The following is a 10,813-nucleotide window of genomic DNA, read 5'->3' on the forward strand; positions in this document are numbered from 1 at the left end:
TTCTGAATAAAGAAAATTGAACCAGTCTCTAAATGGCTGAATTATAAATATTTTGTTTCATATTAATGTTGGAACTTAAATTCTGTTTGAGAGCACATCTTAGACGTAGTTTATTGGTTCTTATATTTATACAGCTAACACACTGCAAAGAAACTGTTTACTATAAAGGTATAATACAGCATAATCTGGGTTTATTGGAATTAAATGTAAATCAGGTGTTCCAATTATTTTTTAAGCTGTTATTTTTGTTAAATAAACTTGAATTTCAATAAATAGTTTTTAAATTTTTTTAAAAATATACATATATGTATATTTTTTTCTTTTAGAGACAAGGTCTTGCTTTGTTCCCCAGGCTGATCTTGCCTCAGCGTCCCAAGTAGCTGGGCTATAGGTGTGAGCTGCCACACCCAGCTTAGCATACTTTTAATCTTTGCCTGTATGATAGGAAAAAAACAGTACTTCCATGTTATATTAATATGATATTTTTATCATTAAATGGGCCAACAATAATATTTTCATTCATTTAATTATTTATGTTTGAGATAGGGTCTTGCTCTGTCACCCAGGCTAGAGTGCAGTGGCATGATCCCAGCTAACTGCGGCCTCCACCTCCCAGATTCAAGCGATTCTCCTGCCTCAGCCTCCCAAGTAGCTGGGAGTACAGGTGTGCACCACCATGCCCAGCTAATTTTTGTATTTTTAGTAGAGATGGGGGTTTTGCCATGTGGGCCAGGCTGATCTCAAACTCCTGACCTCAAGCGATCCGCCTGCCTCGGCCTCCCAAAGTGTTGGGATTACAGTCGTGAGCCACCGCACCCGGCCCATCCTTTTTTGTTTAATAAGGCCTACCATCTTTGCTACTCCATTTTGATTATATAAATCAGACTGCATTACACAAATGCTTATAAAACAGGTTGAAGAAATGCCCTTCTGTTCCTAGTTTGTTGAGTGTTTTTATCACGAAGGAACATTGTATCATGTCAAATGCGTTTTTGATGCCTACTGAGATGATAGTGTAGGTTTTTTCCCTTCATTTTATTAAAATGGTATATTTCATTGTTTTGTGTATGGTGAGCCACTTTGTATTCCTGGGATAATGACATGTAGTTCTTTTAATATAATGCTAGATTTAATTTGCTAATCTTTTGTTGAGGATTTTTGCATCTATATTCCTAAGAGATACTGGTCAGTAGTTTTCATGTGATCTCTTACTCTGATTTTAGTATCGGGGTAATTCTGGACTCAGAGAATGAATTAAGAATTTCCTCTTCTTCCATTTTTTTGGAAGAATTTGAAGGATTGATGTTAATTCTTTTTTAAACATTGGGTAGAATTCATTATGAAGCCATCTAGTCCTGGGCTTCTCTTTCCTGGAAGTTTTTTGATTGCTGATTCAATCTCTTATTAAAGATCTCAGATTTTCTGTTTCTCCTTGAGTCAGTTTTGGTAGTTTGTGTATTTCTGAGAGTTTGTATATTTCATGTAGGTTTCTAATTTGTTGGCATGCAATTGTCCTAGTATTCTATTATAATCTTATTTATTTCTGTAAGGTCAGCAGGAATGTCCCTGCTTTCATTCCTGGTTTTAGTAGTTTGAGTCTTCTCTCTTTTTGCCTTGGTCAGTGTAGCTAAAGGTTTGCTAATTTTGTTTATCTTTTTAAAGAACCTATTTTAAGTTTCATTGATTTTCTCTGTAGTTTTTCTGCTCTCTATCTCATTCATTTGTGCTTCAGTCTTTTTTTACTGCTTGCTTTGGGTTTGTTTTTATTTTTCGTTTCTATAGTTTCTTAATGTGGAATTTCACTTTACTGATTTGAGATATTTTTTTAATGCAGGCATTTGCAGCTATAAATTTGCCTCTGAGCACTGCTTTCACTGCACCTCATGAGTCTTTATTTATTTCTTTATTTATTATTTTTTGAGACAGGATCTCACTCTGTCACCCAGGCTGGAGTGCCAGTGGTGCAGTCATAACTCACTGCAGCCTCTACCTCCCTGGGCTCAAGTGATCCTCCTGCCTCAGCCTCCTGAGTAGGACTACAGGTGCGTGCCACCACACTCAGCTAATTTTTAAAAATTGTTTGTAGAGACGGGGTCTCACTCTGTTGTCCAGGTTGGTCTCAAACTCCCGGGCTCAATAGTCTTCCTGCCTCAGCCTCCAAAGTGCTAGCATTATGGGCTTGAGCCACTATGCTCACCTCATCCCATAAATCTTGATATGTTGTGTTCTCATTTATGTTCACCTCAAAGTATTTTCTAATTTCTTGTGGTTTCTCATTTGTCTCATTGTTTATTTAGGGGTGCTGTTTAATTTCTATATATTTGTGAGTTTTCCAGTTTTCCTTCTGTTATTTTCTGATTTTACTCCATTGTAGTCAGAGAACATAGTTTGTATAATTTTAATCTTTTAAAACGTATTGAGATTTGCTTTGTGGTCTGACATATGGTCTACCTGGGAGAAAATTTTCCATGTGTTCTTGAGAATAATGTGTATCCTGCTGTTGCTGGGATGGTGTGAGGTATCTGTTAGGTATAGTTGATTTATAGTGTTATTCAGGTCTTCTATTTCTGCTGGTCTTCTGTCTAGTTCTTCAACATGTTGTTGAAAGTGGAAAATAAAGTCCCCATCTATTATTGTTGAAACTGTCTTATGTCTCCCTCCCTTTAATTCTGACAGGTTTTGCTTCGTATATAGTATTTTGGGATCTCTTGTTAGCTACACAAGCAATTGTAGAAAAAATAAATGTTTTTCTCCTGAAATAAGTTATCTCTTTCCAACTAATGATAGAAACAATGCCACATAACCTGAATTTATTAGATTAAGTGTAATTGAGTGTTCTGATCATTTTGGGGGCAGCCAAGATTTATTTCTGTTGAACATCGTTTTAAAACATCTAATTTCCCATCTGTAATATACATAACATAATTTATTTTTTCTCTAAAAATGTAGGAGTTTGTATGTGTGTGTCACAGAAAGATATTAGGTTTATTGACTAGTACCATAAAAAGATGTTATATAAGAAAATGCCTCATGTAACATTTGTCTAGTTTGACTGTATAAAGTGCTCGTATATATACATTTCCATTTAACCATCATATTTCCAGTGGAGTGCTGGTGCTGGCTTATATAGTAGTACTCATTCAGTGATGTCATGTAGATAGTTTAAAATTAGTTGTTGTGGGAATATTTACACTGTGGAAATCAACAAATGCTACTAAACTGAGATTTTTGTCCCCTAGAGAGCCAGTGGTTAAACATTTGCCACTGCACCACTGCACTATCCTTATTTTTCAGATTAGGAAATAACAAAAACAAAAACCTGGGATTTAAAGAGTTGAGGCTGGGCACAGTGGCTCACGCCTGTAATCCCAGCACTTTGGGAGGCCAAGACAGGCGGATTACCTGAGATCAGGAGTTCGAGACCAGCCTAGCCAACATGGTGAAACCCCATCTCTACTAAAAATACAAAAATTAGCCGGGCGTGGTGGCACATGCCTGTAATCCCAGCTGCTTGAGAGGCTGAAGCAGGAGAATTGCTTGAGCCTGGGAGGTGGAGGTTGCAGTGAGCTGAGATGGTGCAACTGCACTCCAGCCTGGGCGACAGAGCAAGACTCTGTCTCAAAAAAAAAAAAAAGAGTTGAAATGTTTTCCCCAAAATTACTCATTACTTAAGTGGTTAAAGTAGGTCATCAAATACAATCCTCCAGACTGAAAATACTCTTTCCCCCTCAGTATTTCTCTACCCCAACATGCATCCTCCTTTCCCACCCCAGCAGATTGGCCTGAAGTGTTTTTGGATAGTTTCTACAAAATCCATTAAGAACATTTGTTTAGTAGGATTTGTAACTCTCATTAACTTTAGCGTGTCAGGAAAAAAAATGTTTCCACATACTGACATTTTAATGATTAAGATATTATTTTGCTAAGAAATTGAGTTTTTTCTGAAAGCCTTTTCTTTTGGCTTTTAAAATTATGATATTGAACAGTCATTACATTTCAATGAGAAGTTATCTGACAGGGACTAAAAACCTTAGGTAAAGAAATTGGGTACACTAGAAAAGTTTGGTGAATGCAGCATCGCTTGATAGGTAGGTTAGCAAGGCCACAGTGTGGATGAGAGAGTGCTCTATTTACACAGGTGTCTATAAGCTTTCATGGAGCTTGAGAATATTGAAGTCTGGTAGCAATGTGCTACAAAATGAATTTCCCTCTAAATGCTTTCCAAGGCATAGCATCCTTCAGTTTCTGTATTCGTCCTCCTTGATACCCCTACCTGTTTATGCTGCATGCTTCCATTGCCTTTGATTTTTTGCTTCCATTAGGCCAAAAGCCATCAATTTCATTATTACATTTCCTCTCCTGTCAAATCTCCAAGATTTTCATATGTAATACTATTGCTTCAAGGTCCCATGGTGAACACAATATTCTAATGAATGAACTGTGCTGAGAATTAAAGCTTATATATTTTTAAGCTCTACTTTCCTTCATGGATCCAATAATCATGCTCACTTTTAAATACAATATTATACTTCTCAGTTGTCCCAGTTTTACTTCAAAACATATATTTTTTCTGAATGAATTATTCTTTATTTATTTCTAAATAATTTTTGTTTTTGTTTTTGTTTTTTTGAGACAAGATCTCACCATCTTGCCTAGGCTGGTTTCCAACTCCTGGGCTCAAGTGATCCTCCCGCCTGACCCTCCCAAAGTGCTAGGATTACAGGCATGAGTCACTCTGCCTGGCACATCCAGTACTTTTTGCCTCACTTCTTTTTTTTTTTTTTTTTTTTGAGGCAAAGTTTCACTTTGTCGCTCAGGCTGGGGTGCAGTGGCAAGATCTTGGGTCACTACAATCTCTGCCTCCCAGGTTCTAGTGATTCTCTTGCCTCAGCCTCCTGAGTAGCTGGAATTACAGGTGCCTGTCACCATGCCTGGCTAATTTTGTATTTTTAGTAGAGATGGGGTTTCATCATGTTGGCCAGGCTGGTCTCAAACTCCTGACCTCAAGTGATCTACTTGCCTCGGCCTCCCAAAGTGCTGGGATTACAGGCATTGAGCACCACGCCTGGTGTCTCACTTCTTTTAACTAGACACACACATTAAAAATATGCCTCCCCAAAATGTTAGCCACCCATATAGTTTAGTGGCATGGCAAATTTCATGAGTACATTTAATTATGTATCATTTTTTTCTAAGTCATTAATAAAATGTTAAAAAATCTCAGTACTAACTCTTGTGTAGCTCCTCTCTAAGTGCACTTCTGTAACTGATTTTTTTTTAAGCCACTTATCTATTTATTTATTTAGAGACAGGATCTAGCTCTGTTGTCCAGGCTGGAATGCAGTGGAACAATCATGGCCCACTGCAGCCTCAGCCTTCCAGGCTCAAGGGATCCTCTAGCCTCAGCCTCCTGAGTAGCTAGCACTACATGAGTGCACCACCACTCTTGGCTAATTTTCTTTTGTATTTCTTTGTAGAGACAGGATTTTGCCATGATGGCTAGGCTGATCTCGAAGTCCTGGGCTAAAGCACTCCACCCACCTCAGCCTCCCAAAGTGCTGGGATTACAGGGATACAGGCCTGAACCATCACACCCAGCCTAAAACCCACTTTTTGGGGGCCACCTGCTAGTCTGTGGTACATATACTTGAGTGATTACACAGCAAAGATCTAACATGGAACTAAGTAACAAAGCCAAAACATAATTGCAATGGCTCCCGCCTGCAATCCCAGCACTTTGGGAGGCCGAGGCTGGCGGATCACGTGAGTCCAGGAGTTCAAGACCAGCCTGGGCAATATGGTGAAACCCTATCTCTACTAAAAATACAAAAAATAGCCTGGAATGGTGGCGTACATCTGTAGTCCCAGCTACTTGAGGGGCTGAGGCAGGAAAATCGCTTGAACCCGGTAGGTGGAGGTTGCGGTGAGCCGAGATCTCACCACTGCACTCCAGCCTGGGTGACAGAGTGAGACCCTGCCTCAAAAAAACAAACAAACAAAAAACCACAACAACAATGAAAAAAACCAAAGACCTAATAAATATAAGCGTGTCATGTGGAGATGAAGGGCCTAAAGGTGGGCACGTACCTGTCATATTCTAATTCCTCTGATGCTTTAGGAATTGTTCACTAAGGAGACTGAGTATATAATATAACTTGTATAATAGTATCTGATTTTTTTCCCAAGACTGCTTAAAGTTTAAAAGTAAAGTTGTCAGACCTAATCTAGCTCAATTAAATTTGAATCTTAGTTACTTCTATAATTCTTATTTGTAGAATAGGAATTATAATATTGCCTTCATAAGGTTATTGTCAAACTTCAACGGAATAACCTATGTAGAAAGTTTAGCACAGTGTGTGGTACACGATAAGCACTAAGTGAATGATTGTTATGATTATTATCAATGGTAAAGTAGCTACCATTTCTGAGCACCTATACTAGGCTAGACACTACAAATCAGTTATGTTATGGTGTCTGTACCATACTAAAGCTGTTGGTTAGCACCAAACTAAAGCTGAAGCCTCGGTGAAGTATTTTGTTTCTGAAGACTGCCTCTGATTTCAGTTTGGGACCCACTCTGGAACCTGAGGAAGTGGTAAACAGGCTGATGAATGGGATTCTGACTGAGCAGAAAATGATTTTTATTCCATCTTCTATAGCTTTTTTAACAACATTGGAAAGGTAAGTGACAGTTAAGAAACCTTAGAAATGAAAGGTAAAATAAAAATTATCTATTACATTTTTTGCTGACATTTAAATCAGGCAGTTGATAAAGTACAGTTAAATGGAATTGACTTAATAAAAATAACAGGCTCAATAACATTGAGGCAAGATTGATACAGCTCCTGGGTAAATGAACTGAGTAATTTCCACACATTTTTACTTTTTGTAAAGAAAGAAATTTGTATATTTCTGCAAGTCTTGTCTTATAAATGAATGACTCTGAAGAAGGATAGTTTTTAAGCATCTTTACATAATGGAATCATAGAACAATGATATTAAAGGAGACCAGAGTTAGGTTTTAGGTATTTATTTAAAGATACAACAGATAATCATTGAGCTTTTGTTTTGTGCAAAATCATACTGAAGTATATGAATTGCTAAATTTTTTTTTATAATTTTAGAAATCCTTGAGCCTTGCTTCTTCCAATGTGGTTCTTGGACTAGCAGCATCAGTATTACCTGGAAGTTTGTTAGAAATATAGACTCTCTTGATCTCTTGAATCAGAATTTGCATTTCAATAAGTTCTCCTAGATGATTTGTATGTATATTAAAATCTGAGAAGCACTTCTTTGGAGCAGTAGCTCTCAACTTTGGTGCACACTGGAATTCACCTGGGAGGTTTAAAAATGCTGCTGCCTGAGACCAATTCCCCCAAATTCTGATTGACTTGGTTTGGAGTGTGGCCTGGGCTTTGAGAGATAAAGCAACTTTCTAGGTGATTCAGTTATCCAGCCAAGATTGGAAACCACTAGTTTCACGAATGTCTCATCATAACACACTGCTTCATTCCTCATCTGGGAAAGCTGTGTGGCAATGAGGCTGGCCACATAAGGAGGGGAAAGGGGAGAGGTGCCTTAGGACAGCTGGGAGAAAAAGCCTCTTGCTGCCTGTCCTAGACTGGGCTTCTCCAAGTCAGTGGGATATCAGGATCACTTGGGAAGTCTATTTAAAAATAGATCCCTTGATCTCACTTCTAAAGATTTTAACATGGATATTTGAGTTGGACCAGAAATCTGTATTTTAATAGGCAACTGCCACAGACAGTGGTCCAGGGATTATATTTTGAGAATTACTGATGCGAAGAGCAAAAAACTCAAGAAATGAAAAGCGTGACATATGTTAGGCTTTCTTGCCCCTTCTGCTAAAAACTATGATGAAAATGCCTTGGAGGTTCAGGTAGTAAAGCTCAGGGATCTCTTTGGTGAGTAAACGAGTTGAAGCCTGTGATGTTTCTGGCATTGTACTTGTCACGTTACATAAGTATGCACTCAGCGATCGCAGCCCCTTAGAATATAACCCTATAAAAGAAGGAATTTTGCCTATTTTTCATCACTGCATGCTCTGCATTTTGAAGAGTGACTGACACATTAGAGGCACCAAAAGGTTTGTTGATTGAATAAATTAATTCTAGTTTCTAGACCTTTAAACATAAAGACCCAAAGTTTGTGCTCTGGAGTTGAATGAAGCTGTGTTTGTGTGACTTGCTTGCAACGTGAACATGGATTAGTTTTTTAACTTATCTGAAGTTCAGTTTCTTTATCTGTAACATGGAGAAAACAATTGGACTTTATAGGGCTGAGATGAATAAAGAAAGTAATGCTCTTAAAGTACTCAGGGCTGGGCGCGGTGGCTCACGCCTGTAATCCCAGCACTTTGAGAGGCTGAGGCAGGAGGATTGCTTGAGGTCAGGAGTTCAAGACAAGCCTGGGCAACATAATAAGACCTTGACCCTACTAGAAATCAAAAACATTAGCCAGGCGTGTTGGAACACACCTGTAGTACTAGCTACTCGGGAGGCTGAAGTGGGAGAATTGCTTGAGCTCAGAAATTTGAGGCTGCAGTGAGCCATGATCATGCCACCGCACTCCATCTTGAGCAACAGAGCAAGACCCTGCCTCAAAAATAAATAAATAAAAAGTACTCAGTACACTGTAAGTACTCAATAAACGTTATATGCCACTGTTATTATAACTACTACTATTAATATCATCATTGCCCTAATTCTTGTTATGAGGTCACATTGGTGTCATATTTCCAAACCCTCTTTTCATGCCATCTAGGCAGATTTCTGTATATTATTATGTTGATTTACATATTCTGTTTTGTTTTCTCCCAGACCCACTGGAATGTGACAAGTCCCTAAATATTCTAAGTGTAGTGTCTGGAGAAAAAAGATGAGACCTGCTAGTGTCCGTCACTGTTCAAGACATTTTTGGGGGGGGCGCTGTGGGGGACAGAGTCTCGCTCTGTCACCCAGGCTGGAGTGCAATGGCATGATCTCGCTCACTGCAACCTCCGCCTCCCAGGTTCAAGCAATTCTCCTGCCTTAGCCTCCTGAGTAGCTGGGACTACAGGCACCCGCCACCACGCCCGGCTAATTTTTTGTGTTTTTTAGTAGAGACGGGGTTTCACCGTGTTAGCCAGAATGATCTCGGTCTCCTGACCTCGTGATCCGCCCGCCTCTGCCTCCCAAATTGCTGGGATTACAGGTGTGAGCTACGGCGCCAGGCCAAGACATTTTATTTAATACAGTAACACATTGATTCCACAAAAGAACACTGAGGGATAGATGTTAATTTTTCCATTTACGTGTGAGGAATTTAAACTGAAAGGTTAAATAATTGGTTCAGCATTATGCTCAAAACCAAATGCGTTGTCTGCATTTTTATTTAGCAGTTCTACTTCCCCAGTCTCTTAGTGGAACATTTTAATAATATTCTGCATTATAAAGTACAAAATTAATTCCTGTTCTCATTTCCTTTTTAATGTCGGGTTCCTTTTTGTAAAGTCTTCAGTATCTCAACTATTCAGTTCTTATACCTCCTCCCTTAGATCTTTTGTTTCAAAAACTGACTACTTCAGGTTATTCTACTCTAAAGAAGGCTAAGCCTTCTTTTCCATTTGAAAAGGAAATAGATTTAATGGGAAAGAATATATAGTAGTGACTCGGATTTAAGACGCTTAATCTTATTTAACATGAACATGACGATACATGATAACTTAAAAGTATTTCTAAAGAGGGTATTCTACAAATGCACTTAATATTAATTTTCTAATTATTTTCATATATCTTTCTTTTAGGATCCTTCCTGAGCGTTTCCTGGCAGTTTTAAAACGAAAAATCAGTGTTAAGTTTGATGCAGTTATTGGATATAAAATGAAAGATCAATAAGCACCTAGTTTTCTGAAAACTGATTTACCAGGTTTAGGTTGATGTCATCTAATAGTGTCAGAATTTTAATGTTTGAACTTCTGTTTTTTCTAATTATCCCCATTTCTTCAATATCATTTTTGAGGCTTTGGCAGTCTTCATTTACTACCACTTGTTCTTTAGCTAAAAGCTGATTACATATGATATAAACAGAGAAATACCGTTAGAGGTGACTTTAAGGAAAATGAAGAAAAAGAACCAAAATGACTTTATTAAAATAATTTCCAAGATTATCTGTGGCTCACCTGAAGGCTTTGCAAAATTTGTACCGTAACTGTTTATTTAACATATATTTTTATTTTTGATTGCACTTGAATTTTGTATAATTTGTGTTTCTTTTTCTGTTCTACATAAAATCAGAAACTTCAAGCTCTCTAAATATAATGAAGGACTATATCTAGTGGTATTTCACAATGAATATCATGAGCTCTCAATGGGTAGGTTTCATCCTACCCATTGCCACTCAGTTTCCTGAGAGATACCTCACATTCCAATGCCAAACATTTCCGCACAGGGACGCTAGAGGTGGATACATGTGTTGCAAGTATAAAAGCATCATTGGGATTTAAGGAGAATTGAGAGAATGTACCCACAAATGGCAGCAATAATAAATGGATCACACTTAAACTTTTGGTGTTTCCATCTTTTTGTCTTAAACAGAACATGACTTAACCTTCAAATTAAAGGAAAATAAATTGTGCAATCTTTTTTTAAAAACTCTCTGGAAATTTCTTGGATGTGAGGCTCACTGAGATGGGACTATAAGATCAGATCTATAATATAGTAACACATTGATTCCACAAAAGGACACTGAGGGATAGATGTTAATTTTTCCATTTACATGTGAGGAATTTAAACTGAAAGGTTAAATAAATAAA

At 37.9% G+C, this 10,813-nt stretch overlaps 1 protein-coding gene across 1 annotated transcript in view; it reads left to right on the forward strand.

The window, feature by feature from the left end:
* Positions 1 to 10,562, forward strand: part of HSD17B11 (hydroxysteroid 17-beta dehydrogenase 11) — a 47,180-nt gene extending 36,618 nt beyond the window's left edge. Inside the window, exons 6-7 of the mRNA XM_032144126.2 lie at positions 6,565 to 6,681; positions 9,806 to 10,562. Coding sequence (XP_032000017.1) covers positions 6,565 to 6,681; positions 9,806 to 9,896 — 208 coding nt within the window. The 3' untranslated portion in view covers positions 9,897 to 10,562. The remainder of the gene's footprint in view (positions 1 to 6,564; positions 6,682 to 9,805) is intronic.
* The last annotated feature ends 251 nt before the right edge of the window (positions 10,563 to 10,813 follow it).

Source organism: Hylobates moloch, unplaced genomic scaffold (assembly GCF_009828535.3).
Source record: "Hylobates moloch isolate HMO894 unplaced genomic scaffold, HMol_V3 SCAFFOLD_2, whole genome shotgun sequence".
Classification (NCBI taxonomy): Eukaryota; Metazoa; Chordata; class Mammalia; order Primates; family Hylobatidae; genus Hylobates; species Hylobates moloch.